This window comes from Arvicanthis niloticus, chromosome 3, assembly GCF_011762505.2.
Source record: "Arvicanthis niloticus isolate mArvNil1 chromosome 3, mArvNil1.pat.X, whole genome shotgun sequence".
Lineage (NCBI taxonomy): Eukaryota > Metazoa > Chordata > Mammalia > Rodentia > Muridae > Arvicanthis > Arvicanthis niloticus.
In genome coordinates, this window is record NC_047660.1 from 93223372 (window position 1) to 93251016 (window position 27645).

The 27645-nt window shown below is 46.0% G+C and overlaps 1 protein-coding gene across 1 annotated transcript; it reads right to left on the reverse strand.

Moving 5' to 3' along the window:
• Positions 1-27645, reverse strand: Dnase1l3 (deoxyribonuclease 1L3). The gene is made up of 8 exons (XM_034498807.2): positions 27227-27645; positions 21324-21412; positions 18186-18275; positions 17211-17323; positions 11234-11346; positions 8457-8614; positions 2443-2539; positions 1-2183 (listed from the first exon to the last, which is right to left on the reverse strand). Exons 1-8 carry the CDS (start codon positions 27380-27382, stop codon positions 2067-2069), a joined length of 933 nt encoding a protein of 310 aa, XP_034354698.1. The 5' UTR covers positions 27383-27645; the 3' UTR covers positions 1-2066.

Below are 27645 nucleotides of genomic sequence, written 5' to 3' on the forward strand. Positions count from 1 at the left end.
TCCACCTCCTCCCTGTCTCCCTCTCAGTGAGTCCCGAGCCCATCGCCCAGGGTTCCTGTCCTAGCCACACCAGCCAGGGAAATTTTGGTGCTTGGGTGCAGAGGTCAGAGGACCTGTCTCTCCAGAACTGGCTCATATATGAATAGCATACTTTACCATTTGGGGACTGGATATGGTGGTTTCTGGGTATGGTGAACTCTTCTAAAGTCTCAACAGCCTTGCCACCTTCCCCTAAAGACTAGGTCATCACTAAACAATAGAATCTCAATATGAGATGAACCAGGCATTTGGGAAAGACATCTTCTCCAGCTTAACCAGGGCCCTTTTGATTTTATTACCTCGGCGAGATGGTATATAATGGTATATAATCCTAACCATTAGCTCCACCATTTGGAACTGTAGTGGCTTCTAAAGGTTCACATAGAAAAGACTTGCTAATATATCAGATCAGGATGCTGTTGGGAGATGGAACACTTGTAAGAGGTAGAGCTTGGTTGGAGGTCATGGGAAAGATTGTGCTCTGGAAAGGAAAATGGGTTTATGCTTCCCCTACCCCATGTCTATATTTTATGTGTATGAGTACTTTTCTTGCTTGTATATTGGCCCGTGGAAGCCAGAAGAGCCCACCTCATGTGCACGTGGTGTGTGTGTATGTGTGTGTGTTGTTGTTTTACCACATGCTCTTTTTCACAGACCCAGAAGCAACAGAGCCAAGGACCATAGATCAAAACTTCTGGAAGCACAAGTCAAAATACAGCCCCTCCTTTTAAGATGATCTGGGATATCTGTCAGGATGATGGAGCTGACTAACAGACTTATGGTCCTTTTTCTTACATCAAAGTCACGCAGTCCCCAGTACATTAAGGAAAAAGAGCAACTCAGACCCATATTTACAGTGTAGTCTACTTTGTATTTCTTCAGGTTACACGTGGTGCTTGTTTATGTGTAGACACCTTCGGAGAGCCTGCAGCTCTGGGAGGGGTTGCTTCCCAGACTGAGAACAGGGCCAGACGGGTCATTGCTGTTCACTCTTCCTAAGTACAGGTGTTCATGTGCAAGAGTAAAGAAAGAATATCCAGGAAGACAAAGCGAAATGCATAAAAATGGGTGCCCTGCACACAAGCAAGATGGCACCACATTGCTAGATTCCAGGAGTGACAGGAAGGGAATGAAGCATCTGGCCCGAGTTGGCCAATGGGGCTTGTGCTGTTCCTAGACTTGGAGTGAGTTGCAGTGCTGGCCGTGGTAACAAACACAGTGTGGTCGGTGTTGCAAGGAGACATGGGATATGTGACCGGGGACACTTGGAACAGGACAGGCGTGCAAGGCTGAGCCCTTCAGGGAAGGGGACAAGGAGGAAGAGGAAAGGGAGAAAGGGAGGGAAGACGCTGTTGGAGGATGCAGTGCAAAGTGAGGCTGGCTTCAGATAAAGGAAACCTTCATGATGTCGGAAGACTGAACTCAGGACATGGCGATGGCTTATACCCAGTGCTGTGAGTACAGGTGGGCTGTGGGTAGGGGTGAAGTGTGGGTAGGGGTGGGCTGTGGGTAGGAGTGAAGTGTGGGTAGGGGTGGGCTGTGGGTAGGGGTGAAGTGTGGGTAGGGGTGGGCTGTGAATAGGATGAGGTATGGGTAGGGGTGGGCTGTGGGTATAGAGGAGCAAGACATCACAGTGGGAGTGTCCTTCACTCTTCTTCCCTGCAGGATGTTGCCATGGCCTGACCCCAGGCAAGTGAGTTTCATTGCCTCCATCATAAAGTATCATGCCATGCCAGTCTTGCCATTTGAGCTCATTTCTGGGAAACAGGAGTGCCCTGTGAGCTTGGCAGTCCTGCTGCCTAAATTGTGGCAGTGTTTCACAGAGTACCAGTGATAGATGCTGTGGGGGTCAAGGTGATATCACAGAAGACTCTCCTCCCAACTTGGTTCCAGGCAAAATTAGCTCAAGTGGACAATGAAAGTAGCTTGGCCAGTCTTAATTCCTGAGCGTGCAGATAGCTTAGACCTATGAGAGCCATTTTATTTGGAAGCAAGGAATGGCTTCCCAAAAAATGACAGCATGATACCTAGGAGCGATTGCCTTTTTTTCTCTTCTTTAGAGAAACAGATTTTCTGTTGTTGGTGAAGGCCCTTGAAGACTGTAGCTTAAACTCAACTGGAAAGTGGTCACTGACATCCAGGGCCTATAAGAGGAAAACGGAAGTAGATTTGGGGGTTAAGGAATGCCTGGAGCATGTCATGGCTTTATCAATGACTACAGTCAGGATTAGAAGGGAGAGATGAAGTGTTTGTGGGTCACCCAGTGGAAACTGATGGATGTTGCTCTTGGTCCTGATCCTGGGAAATTTTGGCAGGTCTTCAAATCTGTAGATCTTCAGACTCAAGAGCAGCCCTCCCACATCGCCAGGGTGCTGAATCAGAAAGAGAAGGTGGTGATCTTACCTCCTCTTCAGACAACTCATAAGCTTTCTGAAAGTCAAAGACGCCATTGGAACGGGGAACCACGGAGTTGACTATCTCTTGTCCACAAAGCACAATCCTGGAGAGAAGACAGATGATGCATGAATTAGTCCAAGCTGTAGACTTTCAGAATAAAGAGGAGGTCTGAGTTTGACTCTGGAGTCTATTGAGCAGACTAACCCATTTGTGTAGTGAGTGCTTCACGCCCACAGCTGAGTTTAGCTTGCTATCTGTGCTGGTTAATTTTTGTAAACTTGTCAAAAGCCTGGGAAAAGGGAACCTCAGTTTGAGGAATTTCCTCCATTAGACTAGCCTGTGGGCATGTCTGTGGGGCATTATTTTTTAATTGTTAATTGATATAAGATGATCAAGCCCACTGTGGGCAGTATCATCCCTAGGCTGGAAGGCCTGAACTATAGTAGTGGAGTACTTCAGTTTTGTTTATCCAAAGTAATTTATAAAACACTCAGGAATGATAAAAGAACTGCAAGAGGTATCACCATTCCTGATAAATTGTTCTACAGAGCTATAGCCATAAAGCTAGCATGGTATTACCACAAAAACAGACTTATTGATCAATGAAATAGAGTTGAAGACCCAGAAATAAGTCCACACACCTATGGACACCTGATTTTTGATAAAAAATAAAAAATAAAAAAAAGCCAGAAATACACACTAGAAAAAGGACAGAGAGCATCTTTGACAAATGTGGCTGGCCAAATTGGATGTCTGCATGTAGAAGAATGCAAATAGATCTATATCCATCACCCTGCACAAAACTCAACTCCAAATGAATCAAAGACCTCAACCTAAAACCAGGTACACTGAATCTGATAGAAGAGAAAATAGGGAATGGTCTTGAACTCATTGGCACAGGAAAAGTCTTTCTGAATAGAACACCAATAGCACAGACATTAAGACCAATAATTAAGAAATTAATAAATGGGACCTCATGAAAAGAAAAAGCTTCTGTAACCAAAGGGCACGGTCATTTCAACAGGGGGTAGCTTACCAAGTACACATCCAAAAGAGAGCTGATATCCAAAATATATAAGGAACTCAAAAACTGGACATCCAGAAAATGTATAACCAAATTTAAAACTGGGATACAGATTGTAAAAAAAGAACTCTTAAAACATGAAGCAAAAATGGCTAAAAAAGAAAAGAAAAGAAAAGAAAAGAAAAGAAAAGAAAAGGAAAGAAACCCACTTGAAGTGTTCAACATCCTTAGCCATGAGGAAAATACAAATCAAACCACTGTGAGATTCCATCTTACACCAGTCAGAGTGACTAAAAACAATAACATAAGTGATAGCACATGCTGAAGAGGGGGTGGAGTAAGAAAAACACTCATCCATTGTTGGTGGGAGTATAAACTTGTTCAGCCACTATAGAAATCGATGTGGCAGTTCATCAGAAAGATAGGAATCAATCTACCTCAAGAGGCAGCTATATCACTTGGGCATATACCCAAAGGATGCTTCATTCTACCACAGAAACAGTTGCTCATACATGTTCATTGCTACACTATTCATAATAACCAGAAATGGAAACAACTTAGATATCCATCAATGGATGAATGGGTAAAGAAAAATGTAGCACGTTTACACAATGGAATATTACTCAGCCATTGAAAATGAAATCATAAAATTTGCAGGTAAATGAAGCTAGAAAAAAATCATTCTGAGTGAGGTAACTCAGACCCAGAAAGACAAATATGGTATGTATTAAGTATTTGCTTATATATGGATGTAAGCTGTTAAGTCATTGATACGCAAGCTACAATTTGTATAGCCACACAGGTTAGGTAGAGAGTAAAGGACTGGGGAAAGGGGTGGACCTTCCTAGGAAGGGGAAATAGAACAGATAGTTATGTGTGGATGAGGAGAGTGGATTGAAAAAAGAGGATCAAACAGGGAGGGGAAGGGAAGAAAGGGAAGAGGGAGGGGATACAGGGAGGAAGAGCTAAAACTAAGGGCCATTTGAGGGGTCATTTGGAAACCTAATATGATAGAAGCTTCCTATAATATAGCATATATGAGGGTGCCGAATGAAACTGACAAATACTGGGGGAGATGGAGCCCCAACTGGATGTCTCTCACCACCAAATGGAGCTTCTAATACTGGGAATGGGTTACACCCAATCAAGTTGTTAGCCAAAGAGGTCCCATGGTGACACCCAAACAATCCAGGATATTGCCAAGGCTCTCCACAAGTTGACAGTAAGGCTCGATTGCTGAAGCAACACCTATACAACTCATGAACACAGAGAAGTCCATCGGGAGCCTACCTATTGTTAATACTGGAATTTAGTCACTCTGCATGCTACCACAGGAGAATGGTAAACATCAATCCACCTACAAACTTTCTACCTATAAGAGTGATCTACCTGCAGGTTACACAGATACAATAGTGGCACAATGCTTGGAGTAAATAACCAATATCTTATTTAAGTTAAGGTCCATTCCATGAGCTGGAACCCATACCCAAACTGCTTGGGTGACCAGAACCTGAGACTAGATAGGCCAGGGACCTAGGGGGAAACCAAATACAATATTGTTCTGCTAAAGGAACATAGCAATGAAATAACTCCTAATGACATTCTCCTATATTCCTAGATCCATGTCTTGCTCAGCTATCACCAGAGAAGCTTCCTCTTGTAGCAGATGGGAACAAACACAGAGACCCACAGTCAGACATTACGCAGAGAGTGAGGGACCTAGGAAAAGCTCTAAAAGGGAAGTCTCCACCAAATCCTTCCTCTCCAGGTTCAGGAAACTCTGAGGAAGAGAAGGCAGAAAGACTATAAGAGGCAGAGGGAATGGAGGACAGAAAGGAGTCAAGAGCTACATAGATACAACAAGGCTGGCACACATATGAACACACAGAAACCGCAGCAGCATGCTCAGGGCCTGCATGAGCCTGCACCCGACAGGATCCTAGAGCAGAAAGAAGATGTGTTGACATCCCTAAGCCTGAAACTATCACTAATTGACAATCACTTGTGAATGAAACTCTAGTTTTCTCCGAGGGAGTCTCACTGGGAAAACACACTCCTGGTAAGGCAAGGCTTCAAGCCCAGCAGGAGATAGGACTCTACCCAACAACACAAAACAAATTCAACAGCATCGTCGTCCAACAGCTTCTGTCCTAATGTTAAGTCAGGGCATCTTTCCCCTTCTATCTTACAGCTCCTTTGTATATACAGTGTGGCTTCTGGTTTGGGGTTCCTATGGGATTCCTGTGTATTTGAATGTATGCATCTATATACATTTCTTGGGCTTTTTCTTGGGCTCTTTTCCTTGTTTGGTTGCTTTGTCCTATTCCGATTTTTTGTTTGTTTGTTTTATCTTATTGTGTTTTATTATTATTGCTTATAAGCCTGTTTGCTTTCTAACAAGAAACGGAAAGGGTGTAGATCTGGAAAGGAGGGAGGAGGGGGAGGAACTGGAAGGAACTGGGAGGAACTGGGAGGAACTGGGAGGAACTGGGAGGAGTAGAGGGAGGAGAAACCATAATCAGAATGCACTGTATGAAAAAAATCAATTCTCAAAAAAAGAAAATAAATAAATGAAGACGAAAAGAAAAGTAGCTGAGCAAGCTAGAGGGATCAGGCCAGCCAGCAGCATTCCTTCATGGTCTCTGCTTCAGTTTCTGCTTCAAGGTCCTGTCTTGGTTTTCCTTGATAACAGATTATAACCAGTAAGTTAAACTATACAAAACAAATTCAATACAAACCCTATCTCAAGACAATAAGACAGACATATATCTCTGACCTCCAGGTACATGCACCTACATACTCACTTGCATTCACCAACAGACACACACACACACACACACAAACACATACATGTAACAACTTAGAAAACCAAACAAAGAATAGACTCTAGCATTTGCCAAGGGAGGTGAAGCAGGTAGGTCTATGTGGTCTTAGTGCCCTGCCTAATTTGTGGAAAGTGGATCAAACTGCCCTTCTTTTGTGGCTCTGCCCTGAGCTTTTCTACTTCTGAGTGGTGGCTTGGTTTCTGGGTTTGAGCTGCCAAGGATCCCATAGCTGGCATGGCTGAGTGAGCTGGCGCCATCTTCCCAGCTTGGCTGAAGTCTCTTGAGAATGGGAAGAGAGGCCTGGGAGCTTGAGAGGTGGCAAGTTCTCACCCTGGGCTTCCACTTTTGAAGGCTGAAACAATAATAGCCAAAAGGGAAACTGTGGCCTCAAAAAGCCCCAAGAGGAACAAAGGTGACCAAGAGATGGGTGTAAATTCAGACCCCAAACCTAAGTAGTAAGCACACCACGAGGAAGGCCATGCTCCCTCCTCAGCAGGCCGAGCGCTGAGAACAGCGGGCACTGTGGGTCTCAGGTTTCCCCCACTGTTGTCTGTGGTTTCTGCCGTGGATGGTCACTGGCATTCACACACTTCAGATATCCTCATGTTCCTCCTGACTCAGAGAACAGAGCTGACAGTGCTTGAAAAACCCCAGGGAAAGTTTCAGTGCACAATGACTGTCATTATTTAAACACATGCATCCGCATGTCTGTATAGCAATAGTTTTTTTAAAAAACAAACAAACAAACAAACTATTCAAGTCAGGCATGGTGGCACATGCTGTAATCCCAGCACTCTGGAGACTGAGGAAGAAAAACCAAGAGTTCAAGATCATCCTGGGCCAACGAGTGAGTCTGGAGTCAGCCTGGGCTACATGACAAAACCCTGTCTTGAAACAGAAAGTATAAATACTGTTGTATTAAATATTCTCATTTTGAGTTTGAAAGCTATTTCTTCATTTCTTCACAAGCTATGGCAAGCGTGTGAGACCAGAGAACAGCTTTGTGGAGCTGGATCTCTCCTTCCCTGTTCTGAGGAATCAAACTCAGTTCTTCATGCTTGTGTGGTAAGGCTGAACCACCTCGCTGCTCCTTACTTTGATTTTTCAAGTAGTACTTGAGGGTCATAAGCATTGGCTCATGATATACAAGTTGGCTGTATGTTTCAGCAGTGTTTATAGCAGCAAAGCCCTGGTAACAGCTGAATAGCCAGTGATGCCAGTGGGGTGACTAACTGTGGTCTATGTTTGGGATAAAATTGGTGACAACACAGGAATCGCCTGTGGCCATAGCTTCCTGAATGTTCCAGGCATCATCTAAGAACATACAAATGTATTTAGCACTAGTCAAAGGACAGGCATTGCGTTAAAAGTTTTACATGTATCATTTCATTTAACTCTCATTATGTCCTCACAACTGAGTTGCTTTCAACGTTACCATCTGCAATTTACAAGTGAGAAAACCAACACAAAGTATGAGTCTCTCGGTGGGTCACAGCACTTGAAGTGATGGAGTTGGGACTTGAACTCAGGCCCTTCTGACATCAGTGCTAGCCACTGCTAAGATTTAGTATAACCACATATTGCTGTATACTGCATAAGGTGGCCCTTGTACAGGGCTAGCCTCCACGCCAAACAACCACCACCTTGGACGGACAGTCACCTGTGCTCATGTGACCAACCCAGTTGGGATTGTTGACTGATTACACCTCCACAAAGAAGTGTGGAGAGGATTACAAGACCAGTTCCTGAGTTTCTAGACCCTCCCTACCAACTGAATTTGCAACTCATTCCCATCTGCCCATGGCCTGGGGAAGGGATAGAGTGTGTATAAGCCTCGTAAGATTAAGTGGTCCAGGCTTTATCTGTGCAGTTGTGGAAAAGTCATTATCTCTGCTAAGTAAAGACTTCTTGGTATGGCCACTTGGCAGGGGAGCACCCACACTCCAATAAGCAGTAAGTACCCTAACCAAGGATCTATAAGTAAACCCAACAATCTCATGAGTTCCCTGGGGTGAACTTTAGTGGCCCCCCCACCTTAGTTTGGTATTGGGACTGTAGGGTGTGCATTGTTTACATCGCTCCCAGGGAAGAAATCGTAGCTAACAGTTTTGAAATGGAGCTGACTCCTCAGACTGCCCTGGGACAAAGGCAGCCTCTGCAGAGGCACTCACCTGTCGTAGGCACAGCTGGTGCTCTTCTTGACCGTGGTGTCCTCTTGGTCCCCAATCAGCCAAACAAAGTTGGGGTCCGTCCTCAAACGGATGTTCTGCCAGGCTTTCTTAGGGACATAGCTGCAGCCGGCGTTGAAATCACCCATGAAGATGAAATTCTGAAAGGCACGTTTTAGACTCATCACTTGGTAAGCACTGGAGGACAGTCCTACCTTCATTTTCCACCATCCACAAGGACCCACCTTCCACGCCCAGTGAACAAAGAGGCATGTTTATTTGGTGGTTTGGTTGTTGGTTGGTTGGTTGGTTTGGTTTGGTTTTGAAGATGATATACTTCTGTGTAGTCCTAGATGTCCTAGAACTTGTTCTACAAACCAGGTTGACTTTCAACATAGAGAGATTCACCTTATACAGGAGCAGGGTGGGGATTTGCTCCTGACTTTGATCCCCAGTGTGACAATAAGTAAAGGAATTTAAATAAGTAAACTTTAAGAGGTGGTTAGAACACAGGAAGACACAGAGGAAAGACAGCAGAAGATGATGAGGATCCACAGGCAAGGCCCCAGAAGGAGCAACCCTGTCCTGGCACACTAGTTTTGGCTCTGCAGCCTGGCCAGCTGTAACGAACAGCTCAGAGTTGTTTCAGACACGGTTTCTGCTACGCTGCTATGTCACAGCAAACTCACAGAGCTTCTGTTTTTGTTTCCTTTCTTTTTAAAAATTTGTTTATTTTTGTTTTATTTGCCTTGGTGTTTTACATACATGTATGTCTGTGTGAGAGTGTCAGAACCCCTTCAACTGGAGTTACAGACAGCTGTGGGTGCTGGGAATTAAACCAGGGTCCTCTGTAAAAAGCAGTCAGTTCTGTTAACCCCTGAGCCACCTCTCCAGCCCTGAATCTTTGCTTCCCTTTTAAGAGAAGAGAAAACAGGTTCCAAGTGAGTCACAGTTTTGACAAGGATGTGACAGTGAGAAGGAGTGGGAGAGAGGATGCTCACCCTCTGTGAGCGCCATCCGGTTCTTAGTCACCATCTCTCTGTAGGTGGGTGTGCACAGGTAGGCAAGAACACTGGAGTCCAGCTAAGACATCCCTTCCCATAAACACTGCAAATGTGAATGAATGCGCACCTCAGTACCCAAGAGGCAAAAGGCACTTGCGTAGTGTGATGATAGTTGCTTTGGTATCTTTCTGTGTCCTATTGTATGTGTTGGGGTCAGAAACTTATGCCCAACACTCGGTCCTTAGAGACGGAGAGTTCTAAGGAATGCAGGCCTAAGAGTTAACTGTCTTTCTCCGCTCTATACCACCAACTGTTGGAAGTGTCCCCACGACACCCCCAAGGGCAAGGGAAGAGAATTCTAATATCCCACACTACAGAGGAAGCAGCTTACTTCCTTTTTGGTGTGATTGTTTTGGATGATTGCTGACTTGTGAGTTTTCCTTAAGAATAATTTATTTTGATATCTGCAATTAGGGCTTCCCGTGAGATTAAGGTACACAGTTAAGGACAGAACATTTCCCCTGACCTATGTACCCTAGCATGGAGTGATTTACCAAACTTAATTCAGCTTGGTTTGAAAGCTCCATTAGCCACGGCAGGAACAGGTTAGACTCTAACCTTTAAAGGGATAGTGCAGACTGCTCTAGGCCACACAACCAGGAGCTTGAAGCATTAACAGTCAAACTTCAGTCTGCCCTCCTGAAGGTTCCTCATCCAAGGTTTCTCCCTCGGGTCTTATTGATCGATAGATGTTCAATATACTCTTGCTGAGTGTGTGGGACTCATCATTTGTCCTGGATCTTACAAATAAACAATAAAATACACCCCTGGGCTTCTTGATGGTCGGTTTTGACCATCTGTGTCCACACGACTTATTTCGTATCTTAAGCAGAGGCACTGAGGAGGAAGAGGGACTCTTAGCATCACATTCCGAAAGGAAAAAAAGAGGAATTTGGTAGGAGAGCCATCTGAGTACTTCCCCATTTACCAGGTGCTTCCTCAAACCCTCAGAGCCGTCCAAATGGAGAGGTGACGGCTGTTTGGAGGAGCAGCCTCCTCCTTTACAGGATCTTGCCACTTGCCTCTGAAACACTCCCGACTTCTATACCTCACTGTTCTCATATGTGAAGTGGGGGAATTTGTTGGATTGCTTAGTATGTGTGGCAGGGTGTATACATGTGCAAGAACACATGTAGGTGTGCACACGTGTAGGCATGCTTGTGGAAGCCAGACTACAATCTTGGGAGTGTTCCTTAGGTGCTCCTGCTTGCTTGCTTGCTTGCTCCCTCTCTCCTTCTCTCTCTTTCTCTCTCTCCCTCCCTCCCTCCCTCCTCTCCCTCTACCCCCTCCCCCGTCTGTCTGTCTCTGTGTGTGCGTGTATGCACATGTGTGTGCTGTTGTCTATTGTTTCATGGTTTCTGGGGACTGAACTCAGGTCCTAATGCTTTCAGGGCAAGCACTTTATCTCCCCATCTCCCCAGCCCCTTGTTAGATTACTGAGAGGATTAAACTCACTTGTTCTTCTGTAGTCCCAGCACATTGCCTAGGTCTCAGTGCCAAATGCTGACCTCCATCATAAATGCGGCAGAGCATAAATTCCCAAGATCCGCTGGGATAGGCCCAGGCGGCTTTAGCAAGAAGGATGTTTAGGGCTGAAGAAAAGCCTAGCATGCAGCTGTGAATCTGTAGTGGCTTGCACGTACTCTGTCCCCTGCCCTCCCACACTCAATAACTGGGTGTTGCTTGATAGAATGAAACAAGCACGGAGGTCCTCACCTCTGCCTGCCATCGGCTTTTCACATCCGCGAAGACATCAGCCAGCTCATCTATCTCTTTAACGGAGGTCTCGGGAGTTGTGTGCAAGGGAACAATCACGAAGTCCTTGACAGCTGAGGAATGGCAGACGGGAGGTGGTACAGTGAGACTTCTGGAATTTTGGTTTTTTAAAACAGAGTAATAGTATAAGAATATGTTTTGTTTTAATCCCAGGTGTGAGACGTGGGGCTGTTTTAGTTTGACCACAGCAGCTGACTATGATTTGCCTGGTGCTCTGTGAGGGGTGATTTTGCCAGCTGTGGATAGATACTGATTCGGAATTTTGGGGACTTTTCAGAGGATATATAAATGCTAGGTCCCCAAGAGGCATGGTTGGTTGTTGGCTTATTGTTGATGGATGTTAGCCACAGTTTGTTAGGTAGTCTTTCACAAAAAAAGAAACAACAAGAAGAAATTAGATATCCTGACAGTGCAGATCAAACTTGTCCCAAGGAACTGACACCCCTAATCAGCAGGATAGTAGTCTGACAATAACATACCTCCCTTTCCAACCTCTGACTTCATTCAGGGATCTCTTTCCTTTCTTCTCTATCCTTTTTTCTCTCTAGTATTAGGGGGTTGAAAGATTGTAAGATAAGGGATGGAGAAGGGTGGAGGAAAGGAGAACCCACAAAGTAACCAAAGTCCAGCTACAAGGTGGCACACTTCCTGTAAAGGGCCCACTAATACTGCCTGAGAAGAAACTGTCCCTTCTAGGAGGCACTGCTGCATGTGGAAGCTGGTGACAGGCTCTAGCCAGTGGCTGGGACTTCAGGACTTAGTGCCACCTGGACACTTGTTTTCTTTCAGGACATGGAAAACTCCTCCTTCCCACCTGTGCTCTGTCCAGCTAAAAGGAAGCTGGTAGACTGGTACCTACTGGCACTGTGGGTTCTCTCTCCTTCTTTTTCCTTTCTTTTTAAATGTGTGTTTCTGTCTGTGTGTGTCTGTGTGAGTATGTCTCTGTGGGTGTCTTTGTGTGTTTCTGTGTGTGTGTGTCTGTCATTTGTGTGTGTGTCTGTGTCAGTGTGTCTGTAGTGTATGTCTGTATCTGTGTGTGTGTGTGTATGGTGTATGTGTGTGTGTCTGTGTATGTGTCTGTGTGTGTGTGACAAATCACATTGCAGAGTTGGTTTTCTTCTTCTATGTGGGTTCTGATGATCTCAGCTGCTATTTCTTTTTCAAATCTTCATTTTTCTCTTGGTTGATTTGGAGTAATAAAAACTGTTTATGTTTTTTGGCTGTACCATTCTTTTCTAAGAGTGATGAATTCTTCTGGGTGCGGTGGTACACATCTGGAATTCTAAACTTGGGAAGCTGAGACAGAAGGAGCAGAAGTTTGAAGCCAGTCTCAGCTACAAGAGAATGCTCCAAAAAGGAAAGGGATAACCTACAGCAGACAGACCAAAGGTTACTTGTAATGGGGCCTTAGTGACTACTTTGTTTAAAGTGGCCTTCTGGTGTCCGAGGTGGCTAACACAAGATGAACACTTGGCATATGTGCATTTATTCCGCATCTGTCTCCTCTGCTACCTTAAACCTTCCGCATCTGTCTCCTCTGCTACCTTAAACCTTCCGCATCTGTCTCCTCTGCTACCTTAAACCTTGACTCAGATTCTGAGCTGACGTGATCACCATTTAAGGAGGCAACAAGTCTCTCATCCCCTGAGACTGGAGACAGATGTTTCATCATTCCAGAAACAGTGAACCCTGCAGGCAGGTGAAGCACCGACGGAAACCTAGGCAGGACCCAGGCAGCAACAGTGTCCTCCAGGGCACCTGAATTGCCCCCTGGGGCCAGTCACAGAACTGCATGACGTCATGTCCAGGACTGTTGACTAGCTCTGCCTCTCCTGGCTTTTCTTCTTTGCTGTCTCTTTTTGATTTCTGGGGGTCTTGCTAGGGTCCCCCAGGACAGGGCTCAGGATACTCCTGCCTGCTTCCTGATGTTGCCACACTGGCAATTGTGCCTTTGTCTCATGTGGGACTCTCGGGGTGCCAGGTGGCAGGTGGCAGACCTGATTTGTTGTGAGTCCTGAACCCCAGCCCCTGACCAGTGACTCTGATAGTACTATCCTTTTTGTACTAAAAGGAAAATGAAAAATGGAGGCTGGCAAGTTTATAGTCCTTTTGTAAGCAAGAATAAAAGCCAAAAAAAAAAAAAAAACCCTTTAAAAATTAGAAAGCAGGTCACAGAGGTACATAGCTTTAATACCAGTACATGGGAGGTTGAGGCAAGTTCTGTCTGTGAGTATGAGGCCAGCCTGGTCTATATAGTGACACCCTGTCTCACAAAACAACAAAGGATGAAGGTGCTGGAGAGAGGACTCAGTGTTAAGAGCATTACTAGTCTGGCAAAGGATTGGAGTTCGTTTTTCAGCACCCATGTTGGATGGCTCACAGCTGCCTATAACTCTAGTTCCAGGGGCATTTAACATTTCTGGCCTTCTTGGGCACCTGCATGCATGTACACACACACACACACACACACACACAGAGAGAGAGAGAGAGAGAGAGAGAGAGACAGAGACAGAGACAGAGACAGAGACAGAGACAGAGACAGAGACAGAGAGAAGCTGCTAAGTGCAGCTCCCATGTGGGCCTGGGAACCACGGCTTGCCCATGCCTGCAGGAGTTGTGATGTTGTGATGAGACTCTCATTGAGGGTCACCCCCTCGGCTTCCACTCCTGCCTCATGTGGGAAGGCTGTGAGATGTCCACTGGTCCAGCCTCATAGTGAGAACATGAGACCAGCAATTCTTTTCCCCCCAATTGATGGTGGCTAGCTTACCATGAGCCAATATTCCATAAGTGTCTGCCATCTTGTGAACTCTTGCGTAGATGCCAGTTTTCCCAAGCCCCGAACATTGTTGAGCCTTTGCCTTACCCTTCCCCTTCACACTGACTAGGAACTAGCCAATCTCATCAGATTGTGAGACCAAGCTCACACCCACGGATGAAACACAGTCAGCACCCACGGTAAAATAAATGCTAATTGAATGTCCCTCCCCTGGACACTTGCTCACTTAGTTTGGGTTGTGGCACATAGTTTTGTGGCCAGGTTACTCTTGGTTTGTTGTGTCTTTTTGGGGGGGTTGTTTGCTTGTTGTTGCTTTTTGTCTTCAAGACTGGTTTCTCTGTGTAGCCTTGACTGTCCTGCAACTATAGACCAGGCTGGCCTCGAACTCAGATATCCAAGTGCTGGGATTAAAGGCACACATCACCACTGTCCAGCTTGTATGTGTTTCTTTCACCAACACGGACAATATTGCTTTCCAACAGGAAGCTGGGACTCAGACCCGAAGGATGTCCCTAGAGCCTGGGGACTGACTCCTTAGCCACACCTCCATTTCCCAACTCTTGTGTCTCTGCCTCTCTGATCTCCCTACACACATCACCACTGCCCCCACCCCACCCCCCGCTCTGAGATCTTGTGCTCTCAGTGTCTCCCTTTCTCTGGCCATCTGCATGGGCACAGACCATGTCTGCCCCGATGGTCGTGGCTGGTGGTCCCTCTAAGGTAGTCCCTCCGCAGTATTTGATGTGCCCTGATTGTTCCTTCATTCTCTGCAATTGTTCTCCTCTCTTCCATGCTTGGCACACAGGAGCCCCCTCCATGATGCCAGGCTTCTATTTTCAACTCACCTTCTTGACTGCACTACCTAGCACAACTCCTGGCACACTGGAGACGCCCCAAACCATGTCTTGATTGAATACGTAAATGAATGACTCAAGGGCTGGAGAGATGATGGCTCAGTGGTTAAGAGCACTGACTGGCTGCTCTTCCAGAGGTCCTGAGTTCGATTCCCAGAAACCACATGGTAGCTCACAACCATCTGTAATGGGATCCAATGCCCTCTTCTGATGTGTCTGAAGACACTATATTCATATAATATATATATATATATATATATATATATATATATATATATATATATATAATGATTAGATAAATGAATGAGTTTGTTAACTCATTTGTCCCAGCAAAGGAAGGGAAAGAAAGACTGGAAGATAAAAGGTCAGAAAAAAACAGATTTGCTTAGCAGTGCAGAACCTTGCCTCTGTTTGAGAAGAAACGGCGATTACAGGCAGAGGCTCTCCCTGCCCTGCCTGGCATAAACAAAATAGTGAATAAGAGGATTGCTGCACTCATTGGCCTCAGTAGCCTCTCCTCTTTTTCTACTGGGAATTCTCACTCCTCTTTCATAATCTTTTTCCCAGAGTGCCCTCCTCTAAGCTAATTAACCCTGGGGAAGAAATAGTTAATGCCGCAGCTCAAGATGTTATGTTACAACAGTGTGGGAAGGATCTAGGCATACTTCCTTTAATTCTGCATATATCTATCTGCCCACATCTGTCTCCCTGCTACAGTACAATGTCATTCGGGCAGGGACGCTGTCAGTCTTCTGCTCTGACACATAGTAAGTAGTGAAAAGCATTTGACGCTACATCGATACATGCTGTAACTTACTTTTTTTTTTTTTTTTTTTTTTTTTTTTTTTTTTTTTTTGGTTTTTCAAGACAGGGTTTCTCTGTGTAGTCCTGGCTGTCCTGGAACTCACTCTGTAGACCAGGCTGGCCTCGAACTCAGAAATCCGTTCTGAGTTCACCACCTCCCAAGTGCTGGGATTTGCAACTTACATTTTAATGCTTGATTCTTTTTATTTATTTTCTTTCAGTGTAGAAGATTAGATCTTGTGTGTGCTAGCCACATGCCCCTTCACTGAATTATACTGTTGGCTCTTGGCATTTTGAGGCAGGGTCTCACAATATAGCTCAGGCTGACTTTAAACGGGCCAATCCTTTTACCTCTGCCTCCGGGTGCTGAGATTACAGGCATGTGCCACCATGTCTGGTAAAATATCTACCTTCTATTGAGTACAGTGGTGACTGGTAGTGTGGGCTTTTGGGTTAGTGGCTTGACTTACAGCTCTGGCTTGTCTTTAATAGCTTTTAGGTTTTAACAGCTTGCCTGGCTATTTTAGTAGCTGGATTTTGAGCAAGTAATAAAACCTTTCAAACCTCAGTTTCTTCAAATCTGAGTAGGTGGCAATCCTAGCCCTATATCTCAGGAAACTGGCCATTAACCATGGACTAGTAGCAGTGTCACTGGGGATCAAAGTGCACTTGATATTGCTTTTCTCCCTCCTGGCAATCTGTGGGGAAGGTTGCTATACTATAGAGTGACTTGACTGTAGGGGGATTGAGACTCTTGGGGTTTTCCTTTGGTGACCCCACTTCCGTCTTTTGAAAAAGAAGGAGTTGTACCTGACAGGGATCAAGAACTGAGATAACCCATTTCCATGAATCTAAATACTCAAGAGGGTGGAGCTATCAATGATTCTGGAGAGTGGTACCCAGGCTGGGAGGTCCTGCATCTCAGCATTCTGAAAAGCAAGCCTGGTCCCACCAGACCAGCTTTTTTTTCTCAAGTATCAACTCTCAGCTTAGGCATCCCATAAGCCAATGCATGAGTCTGAGAGCATGGCTCACACATGATCAGGGCTGTGCTCCTTCATGGGCTGCTGGGGAGATAACCAGGAGAAAGGCTGTAGGTTTAAATATAAAATGTCCCACATAGTTTTATGTGTCCAATACCTGGTCCCCAGCTGGCAGCAGTATTTTGGGAGATTGTGAAAACTTTAAGAGATGTATGTGGGCATTGCTGGAAGAAGTGGGTCACTGGGGAGTGACTTTGGAGGTTACCCTTGGGCCCTGGTGCCTTTCTCCACCATAAGTGGCATAATGTTTGGCACCATAAGTGGCACCATCATTGCCATAATGTTCTGCCCCACCACAGCCCCAGAGTCCCAGAGCACCAGACATGACCTGAACTCTCTGAAACATAAATAAATCTTCCCTCCTCTAAGGTATTTGCATCAGGTATTTGGTCATAGTGACCTCAAGAGTAACTGATATAGTAGGATCATGGTCTCACCAGTGAAGGGTGAATGGAACCAAACCACAAAGGGCTCTCTGGAAAACACGTCTGTGTCTCCATCCTGATAGTCATGGTACTGGTATTTTGCCTTCACAGACACCAGCTTCTCCCTAGGAGAGAAAAAAAGAGTTCCTTCTCACTGAGCCCTTTGGTTGTGAACATAGTTTCCTTTGACTTCAGTAGCTTCCAGAGCAGGCTCAAGTGGTGGTGATGGATCTGGGGGATCTTTTCCCTAAGAACAGGCAGTCAGCTCTTCTCCACAGAGATGAGGTCTGCTATCTGGGGCACATCAGGTGAATGTTCTTTAAATGGATTGGCAGGAGGAAGCCAGTGAGAGTCCTCTGTGCTACACTCATGTGCTGGGTGGGACAGGCCTTGCCCATGAAGGACAAAGAACTCCTGCCCCAGCCAGTCATTAGTTGTTACAGTGCTGCTGTGTCTTCTACTAGTTAGTATCTGAGTCATTTTCTTATTAAGGGTTTTAGGTGATTTGCTTTGAGACAGTCTCAGACAGGGTCAAGCTCAGGCTGACCTTGAACTTGCTGTGTTGCTTGAAAATCCTGCCTCCACCGCTGGAGTAGAGTGCTGGGACTTAAGGCCCGTGACACCACAATGCTGGAGATTGATCCAGGTTTGCATATGCCGAGCAAGCACCCCATCTACTGAGCTACAGCCCCAACACACATGTCATTAATTTGATGACAAAGATTCTGATTGATAATGATAAATGCCTATAGACCAGAATCAAATGTTTTTGTTTCATTTGGCAGTCTCATATGTAACCCTTATAAGCCTAAGACCATGTAGACTAAGCGGGCCTCAAACTTATAAAATTCTCCCTGCCTCTGCCTCTCACGTCCTGGGATTCAAGGTATGTGTTACCATGCCTTGCCTAGAATCTATTTTTAAAGGAAAACACAACACACATATTTGGCTTCAATTCAGTCAGGTCAAGGGTCAGCTCGTACTCACTTGTAGAGGAAGGCATACTGTTCTTTGTACGTGTTTCTTCCAAGTCGAGAACTAATCACATAGTTGTATGTTGTGCTTCTTCGTGAATTTCTAGAAAACAAAATATTTTAGTGTGCTGTAAACACTAAACACATCTCTGCTGCATCTTCCTCCACCCCTACCCCTGCCTCCATATCCCCAGTGCTGGCATATGATACCATGGCTTGCTCTTATTTCTTGTCCTAAAAAAGATGGCTACTATTTTTACCTCCCACTTCATTATTTTTATTATTATTATTATTATTATTATTATTATTATTATTATTATTATTGACAGGGTTTCTCTGTGTAGTCCTGGCTGTCCTGGAACTCAGGCTGGCTCCAAACTCAGAGATATACCTGGCTCTGCCTCCTGAGTACTGAGATTAAAGGTGTATGTCACTATCGCCTGCCCCCCCCCCCCCCGTATGATTTAATAACACAAGGTTAAAATTTGAGCATAAACCTTTTCTTTTAATTTTTAAAAAATTTATTTATTTATTTACTTTACATCCCAATATCAGCCCCCTCTCTTCCCAGTACCCCCCCCATAGATTCTCCCACCGATTCCTCTCTCCCTTTCTCTTTTGCAAAGGGGAGACCCCCCCCCAGGTGTTACCTCTCTCCACATCACTACCACCTTTCACATCAGGTTGCTACAGGACTAGGTGCATCCTCTCTGACTGAATGCAGACAAGGCTGACCACGTTGGGGAGTGGGATCCATAGGCACCAAGGCAACAAACTCAGGGATAGCCCCTGCTCCAGTTGTTGGGGGACCCACATGAAGACCAAGCTGTTCATATGTTACATATATGCAGGGGGGCTTAGGTCTTGAGGCTAGACCTTTTCATTTCAAACACCGTAAGCTTTGGCCTGCTTCTATAAGAATCACAGGAGCCAGAGATGGTCCAGGCAGAATCAGAAATCCCTGCTTTAGATTCTTCAAGATGGCACAGCAGGGAAAGATGTTTTCTGTCAAGCCTAAGAGTTTGAGTTTAGTCTCCAGCACCCAAAGGGTGGAAGGAAAGAACTAACCCCTGAAAATCGTTCTTTGACCTCTAGATGTGTACCACGAGACACACACACACACACACACGCACACGCACACGCACACACACTGCCATTGCTATAACTCGTGTTTCTTGGTTGGGGTCAATTTTCTTATGTCACCTATCCACATACCACTTCTGAGGTCTACCAGATGCCTCCTCTTCTGAAGCCCCCTGGGATCTGCTCAAAAGTTATGGTACTGATTTCCAACAATCAACTATTTATTCCTGGGGTCTAGAGCTTCACCATGCAGGGAGGGAGAGGGCAGCAGACTAGCTTTGGCCTCCACAGGGAAACCTGACCCTCACTGTGAATATATCTAATCTGCTGATAACCTAGTCCAGACAGCCGTACACTCTTTTCCTCCATCGGCCCCCAAAAGGATCTGGGGCCTGATTACTATCTGGCAGTCTTGTAGTCAGTTGGAAAAGACAGAGGGGCTTAATTTAGGAACCAATTTAAACTTTACAGAAATTTCTTGGGTTTCAAATGTGTGCTCTAAGCCAGACCCGACCAACGGAGGCCAGGAGTGAGGCTGGCAGACCCAGGCTAGGCGTTCAGTTTGGAGGCTGGCCGTCTGCTAGCTCTAGCCTGCTAGGTTTTGAGGCAGCTGCAGAGTTAGCTCACATGGACAGCATGGTCTTAGCATGTGTGTGGCACTATGTTCATCCAACTGGGAGACCAGTGGGGGTGGGGCCTTTTTCTGCTTGGGGTCCTCAGCCCAGCCTAGGCAAGTTAGGGGTGAGGATGTTGAAACCCCTCACTCCTAGACTGGCTCCAGGCTGACTGTGGGGAGAAGTCTGTAGTCTACTTCTCGCCTTAGCCCCTCACACTCTTAAAAACTTTCCTGAAGGTTGAAGGGGCTAAGTCAGGGTCCATGTCTAAATGTAGATGAGGTGGGCAGACCGCTTCCCATGGCGAGCTTGCTGCTTCAACACAGACCCCAAAGCAACGGGCCCCCTGACTACGACCTGAAGCCTCCAAAACAGTGAGCAAAAGCTTTTCTCTTTTTAAGATGTCTTTCTCGGGTATTTTATCACAGTAATGAAGAGCTAATGAGCATGGTAGTTTGTTGATCATTCAGAAAGAATCTAAACCATCAGTATTAACCAGTGTCATTTAAAACTCTTGGAAGGCACTACTTTTTGTTTCCATTGTTTGTTCCCTCCCTTCCCCCACTCTTCTTGAAGCAGGGTTTTTCTGTGTAGCCCAGGCTGTCTTGGAACTTGCTCTAAAGATCAGGCTGACATTCAAGTTCAAAGATCTGCCTGCCTCTGCCTTTTGAGTGCTGTGATTAAAGACATGAGCCGCCACCACCACCACCACCACCACTACCACCTCTACCACTGGGCTTTTTTTTTTTTTTTTTTTTTTTTTTTTTTAATGGGTAGCCCAGGCTGACCTAAAACTTGTGATCTCCTGCGTCTGCCTCCTTCAGCAAATCCTACTGATGTCCACTACCACACTCAGCTGTACTGAGGGTAAAACACTGAAATCATACAGATGTATTGAAACAAAAACTGGTCTCCTAGTCTTTCGCTGACCTAGCTCCATGGTGGCTTTTCAGTCTTATAATCCCAGAAGTAACCATTAACAGCTGTTAGCTCATCCTCCTAAATCTCTCGTGATCATCCAGACTATCCCTCCGCCCAGTATCCCTCCGCCCAGTATCCCATGATCATCCAGACGTATCCCCCCGCCCAGTATTCATGCAAAAAGTAACACAGAGACCTGAACTCACTGTTTCTGATACGTTGTAGCCATTTTCGCTGCTGATGGTTTCCTCTGTGTTTCACCTTTACAACAGGATTTCTTAGCTCAGCCTCTTACCTGCTCCTTCACTTTTCTGTCCCATTTCTTTGCCTTTTTTTTCTTCCTGTTTTTACTATGTCATATTAAAACCAGCCAGGTGAAAGCACACAGTGGGAGCCTACTCAGCCCTAGACACGCTACCTATTGGTTAGAGTAAATGCCAGCCATGGCACTGGTTTCTATCTCCCTGCCATATGTCAGGTGCTCTTACCCTTGACTTTACAATGTTTGGGGGCCCATCCCTGTCCCCCTTTACCCGTTCAGCTTCTCCATCAGCATAGGACAGATGTTGTTGCCGCTGTCCTTGATTTCCATCAGAAGTATGAGGTCACAGCGCTTGATGATCTGCAGAGAGACAATTCTCAGGGCTTGAGGCTGTTCACTGTGAATAACCAAACCTTTCACCAGACACTTGCTGTACAAGGACTAAGCTCAGAGCCAGGCTGACACCATGACAGGCTGCAAACTGACAGTTTGGGAGACTAGGCCTAAGTTTCTGTTTCCCAGAAATGAGAACCTGGATCCAGGAACCAGGGGTCAGCCAACCACAGCCTTAGGCAACCAATCCAAAAACACCTTGTCATCTGCCCTGAAGTAAGAATAGGTAGTTAGAATGAATAAGCGGCCCCTCAGGGAAGTCTCCAGAGCCTAACCAATTATAGAATTAGTCAGACCCCTAGAGATAGAGCTGACCAATCAAGGTGAAAGGGCACATACCCTTCCCTGGAATTCCCTTAACTGACCATAAAAAGCTGGGCCTTTGAGCCCACTAGGGTTTCCTGTTCCCAAGTGTGGAGAACCCTGCATGCAGGAAATTCATTGGCATAAACGCTCTTTGCTTTTGCATACTGTTTGAGTTTAGGGTATCATTCTCCCATGATCTTGGACCCTAACAGCTGGGCTTCAAGCACCACAGTCAAGTGGTTGCTAATATAGCTTAGTCTCTTCCTGAACTAAAAGAAGGGCTTCCCGAGAGCAGTGCCTTCCTTGTGGTTGTGTCCCTTTGTGTTTTGAGATGCTGTCTTGTTGTTTAGGCTGGTCCCAAACCCTAAGGCTGGAGGGATCCTCCTGCCTCAGACCTGAGTAGCTAGGATTGCAAGGTGCGTCATGTGCCCAGTGGTTTGGTTATTGCTGTTCTTTAATTTATTTTCTGTCCATTTTAATTTTTAAAAATTAATTTCTTGAATTAACTCTTTGAGGCAGAGTCTCCGGCTGGCCTAAAACTTGAAGCTCTGCCTGCCTCTGCCTCCAGAGTGCTGGGATTAAGGGTATGCACTACCACACCAGGCTGGTGTTTCTGTTTTAAAGATGAGGAGACTGAAGATTGGATAAGGGTAAGTACATTATCCAGTCTTGCAGCTAGAGAATAGCCACAGCCGCACCTGAATCTAAGCAACTGAGTTCAGAGCCCTGACTGGGACCCTCCCCCGCATCTCCAGCTTGGATCTGCTTCTGTGGTTCTAGCAGCCAGTGACAGCAATAAGTGCCTGCTGAGTCTTTAATGAGAAAGGTTCTGGGCTGGCTCTTGCAGCTATCAGGAGGCCTAATTACAATGATAACAACTCTAAGGGCTAATATCTATCCTGAACCTACTTCACAACAACACTAAGAGAGGGATATGGTGGTTAGCCCATTAACTCTAGATGGTAACTAAACTCAAAGTCGTTATGAAATTTTCCTGAAGTCACACAGCCAGTACAACTGGGAGAGCCAGGATTCCAGAGCATCTCCTGTCACCTCTGCCGCAGGGTGGAGTCCAGGTTCCAGAGACCAGGGGTGCAGTCTTTAGGGAGCTGAGGACAAACAACCAGCTGCTCAAGAAGCCTGGGTTCTAGTTTAAACCCACAGCATCAGGCTCACAGGACTCTCTAGCAGCCTTGTGCTCAAGCTAGCCTGCTGGTTAGTCATTGGATACTACCACACCCTTCTAGAAATGACTGCAACAGTGTACATATTCAGTGTGTGTAATGGCACCCACCTGTAATCCCAGCACTGAGAGGCAGAGGCAAGCAGGTCTGTGTGAGTCTGAGGCCAGCCTCATAGTGGCATAGTCTGAGGCCAGGGCTACTTAGTGAGGCCCTGCCTCAACACACAAAGACAAACAAAAATGTACATACTCTTTGATTTAGTGTTTTTCATTTTGATCCTTCACAATGATAGGATAGATAGAGTGAGAGTTTGGGGCAGCACTGGGCATGCAGGTGGCCAGAAGTAGATTACCAGGCCAGAAGTAGTAGTACTAGGACTTTCAACTTCTCGCTTAATATTACTATATAGATGTGTGTGTGTGTGTGTGTGGTAAGTACCTGTTTTGTGGCTCTACACATACCTATATATATGAGGACATATGGAGTCATGAGCGGTCAACCTCAGGAGCCTTCCATCTTGTTCTCTGAGACAAGTCTCTCATTAGACCACTAGGCTAGGTGAATACACAAACCCCAGCAATCCTGTGTCTCTGCCTCCTCAGCACTGGGGTTGCAAGCATGCACCATCACACCTGGCTTGCTCACAGAGGCCCTGAGGGACCAAAGTCAAGCTCCTCATGTTGAGACAGCAAACAGCTTACTGACTGAACATCTGCCCAGCCGTGTCTTTCTTTATCACCGAGAAAGCCAATGTGTTGAGTGGTAAAGAAACTTTTCAGGTTTTCACAACTAGTTGGGAAGAACCAGGGTCAATACTGACTACACAAGCTAGGATGTCCCTCCCACTCTTCCACACAAGACAGACCTCATTAGAGGCAAAGTTGTCCATATTTGGTCATCACTGTGCTCTTCGCAGGCATGGTTAGAGCATAAGGAAGGTTGCCTTTCTCATCTTGTTTTTGCCCTATCCAACCATTTGTAGTTGAATGGATACTGAGCCCAGCCTGGGTGAGTCTCCTGCGTTTCTCAGCTTGCATCCTCCCAAACAGAACTTCTGCATCCATCACGTCATCTCCGAAGGGAGAGCCTGACACTCTAAGGCACTGGGATTGGCTTGAGGGAAGCTTGTCACCCTTCCTAAGCCTTATAGTACATGATAATTATTGTTTCCTACAGTGCTATGTACTGAGTTCTTAACGGGTAGATGCAGAATTCAGCCTTGCAATCATCCTGTTTTTAAGCCCATGCTACAGATGGGACAGCTGGGGCTCAGGGAGTAAGCAACTCAATATAGTGAAGCACCTAAGTGGTAGGGAAGTGGATTGAACTCTGGTTCTTCTCCATTATGTTTTGCTGTTTCCTGCTTAAAGACATCAGGTAGAACTTCCCTGTACCCAAGATCTCTCTAGACCTCTCCAGACTGTCCCTTCCCTCTCCCTCAGAGCATACATGACACCCTTGTCTGGATTCCATCCATACTAACCATACAAGTCCTTCACAAATTCTATCTAGCCCTTGGAGGTGTTGACAGCATGGTAGCTGGCATAACTGCCTTCCAGGCTGTGGTAACCTTCTGTGAAGGGAGGGATTTGGCATTGGCCAAATCTCAAAGGGTCCAAAGGGAAAGGGCTCCTGGGAGTCTCTTCCCAAGTGGTAGGAACCAGAAGAAACATGGCCTTTTCCTGAGACCATGCCCTTGCAGACTCTTGTCTAAGGAAAACTTCCCAGAGATATAGCAAGGAAGATGCAGGGTTCAGATGTGCTTGGTAAGCAAGGAACGGGGATGTCAACAGGAAATATGCTGTGCTTTCTCAGGAAAGAGAATCTGAGCCCATGGCTTACACTTGCTTTATGCCAGTGGGTCATCCAAGAGAGGGACCTTGGCCTTTGGCATGCTGATCTCCTTGGCTGTTGGGTGTAGTGGCCAGGAAGGGAGTCTGGAGTACAGAAGGCTCACTACCCACATTCTCTTGCTGTTCAGCTCACTCACTAATGCTCACTGAACCTTAGAGGAACCAGCTATACAGGGGAATTTGGGGGCTGTGAAGACGACTACACCAGCAGATGGGACTCAGTTAGTAGAATTCTTACCTGTTGTACACCAGTCTCCAACATAAACCAGGCAATAGCACATGCCTTTAATCCCAGCACTCTGGAGGTAAAGTCAGAGGGATTAGAAGTTCAGGTCACCCTTGGTTGCATAGGGAGTTGGACCAGCGTAGGCTTCATAAGAAATACTGATAATATTCTTCTAAGCCATAACTTCTTGTTTTGCTTTTTGTTTTGTTTTGGGGGGAGGGTTTTTTTTTCTTCTTCTTCAAGACAGGATTTCTCTATGTAGCCCTGGCTGTCCTGGAACTCGCTCTGTAGACCAGGCTGGCCTCAAACTCATAGAAATCTACCTGACTCTTCCTTCCAAGTGCTGGGAGGCTAGGAGCAAAGGTGTGAGCCACCTGCCCTGCCTAAATCATAACTTCTAGTGTTACATAATGCCCTTCTCGCGGTACATATATATCACTAAACTGAATGCTGACCTACTTAGGTTGTTTGCATTCTTTTGGTAGCGAATGTGTCTTTCTCCTTGATCCATACAAGCACTGACTATTCTGATTGAGCATCAGGTGTTTGGGGTCAACTACCACTGTTCTGTCAGATGGCTCTGAGAGATTAGGAGAGATTGGCTTCTGTATACAGAGTGGCTTTCTAAGGACAGGAATGAAATCTTGACAAAGGCTTTAAGCAGACCTGGTGGGACTCACGGCTCTGGGGACAAGCTGTGTGGAGGAATGGAATCACCAGAGAACAAAAACACAGCCCCCAAGAGTGTGGCAACCTTTCCAGGGTTGAATCAGTCAGGAATGTAATGTAGATAGGCTTAGGTCCCCAAGCTCCCCTGGGCTCCGTGTGAAGAAGTTGGGAAATAATTTCCTTGCATGTCAGATTTCTTCATTAAGCCATGGCGTCAGAGTTCCCACTGGCTCGGCACAGTTGTCCAGGTAAAAACATATCTAGAGGTGCTTAGCTATCATCTAAAGGGCAGAGTCACCTGGGGCCCAGGGCCCTCTTGGCAGGAACACAGCAGGTCTTCTGTCTATATTCTCTACCCAACAGTAGCACAACACCGGCCTCAGCCCTGCTCAAGTGGGCTTCACTGACTACCCTTTCCAGCCATTCAGGGGGCAGGGCCCACTTTACATGAAATATCAGGAAGAGAGGACCTTGAGCTCCCTCAGCTGATAGATGGGGTCGGAACCCAGGGCTGCTGGCATTTTCATCATATACTGGGACCTCTGGTATTGCTGCTGTTATTGGTAATGGTGGTGGTGGTCGTATGTGTGTGTGGTATGCTGTGATGAGATAGGGTCTCATGTAGACCAGGTTAACCTTTAATCTTCTATATAGCCAATGATGACCTTGAACTTGGGACCTTCCTACCTCTAGCTCCCTCGTGCTGAGGTTGCAGGTGAGTGCAGTGCTAAGGATGGAACTCTGGACTCACATTGAGCAAGCATCCTACCAACTGAAGTAAGTCCTAATCCCACTCTGTTTTGTTACTTTTTAAGTAATAGCCACCCCAAAGAGTCCCAGCATCAGAACCCATGGAATAGAGAGACAGTTGATTCCAGAGAACTGTAAGCAGATTTCCCAGACATTGGTCATATTGCCCAAGGACAGTAATATCCATAAGCAGAGAAAGAGCAGAACAGAGAGTTGGAGGATTGATGGGGGAGAGAAATGAAGGGATGAAAGGAGAGAGACAGGGAGGAAAGAAGGAAGAGGAGAGAGAGAGAGAGAGAGAGAGAGAGAGAGAGAGAGAGAGAGAAATTATGAAGATGAGGCAGGCAGGGCTGCACCAGCTCCCTCCCCTCTACACCCTGGAGCTCCCCAGTACTTTGTCACTCTTCTGAGTTCTTCAATAGCTCTTGCTTGTGAGATTGACAAATGAGACCATGTATTTATCATGACTGACACAGACATTCAGTATGTTCAATTAAAACTATCAGAACAGCAGCTGGTGCCTGGAACCGACAGCCAGACTCTGGCGAGAGCATCACATTTACCTGCTCAAGTAAACTTGCAACACCCTCGAAGGAAGTACGGACCCACCCGGTCTGAAGATGGAACAGAAAACACCAGGAGCTGAGCTGGTTGTTGTGATGGTGGTTAAGCCACCTATTAAGCCAGCAGTTTGTCCTTACCTCCCAGTACCACCACCCCGAGGGTAACATCAGATCCCTTGAGTCTGCAGCTGGGAGGTTCGTGGGGTGTCCAGGACACGAACATGACTCACCTTCACGATGATATCCATGGCTTCATGGTTTCCCTTCTTGCTCTCTCCAAAGGACCTCACGTTGAAGGAGCAGAGCCTCAGAGTCAGGGCACCATGGAGGGCAAGGATGAGGACCAGCAGGGAGGCCAGGCGTGGAGAAGCTGGGTGCAGGGACATCTTTGTACTCCTGGGACTTCAGGCTGAATGAAGACAACGCCTGGCTCACTGACTTTTAAAGCTGGCTGATAACAGGAATTACAGGATCCCTCTCGGCCACTTTCACTTCTCTGAGGAACTCACCATCACGGGTTTCAATCCCAAGGAAATGAAGACAATGGGTTAGCCCTTAGAGAATCCTCTGGTTTTGTTGCTCTTGAAAGGACATGCTGAATTTATGCATCAGCCTCCTTAAAAGCCACTCATAATCTCAGTGGCAGGGG

Coding starts and splice junctions, on each gene's coding strand:
- Dnase1l3 (XM_034498807.2), bottom strand. CDS start 27,382: ATGTCCCTGCACCCAGCTTCTCCACGCCTGGCCTCCCTGCTGGTCCTC. Junction 18,276..21,323: donor CTGATGGAGAAGCTGAACGG/GTAAAGGGGGAC, acceptor TTTGTTTTCTAG/AAATTCACGAAGAAGCACAA. Junction 17,324..18,185: donor CAGTATGCCTTCCTCTACAA/GTGAGTACGAGC, acceptor TTTCTCTCCTAG/GGAGAAGCTGGTGTCTGTGA.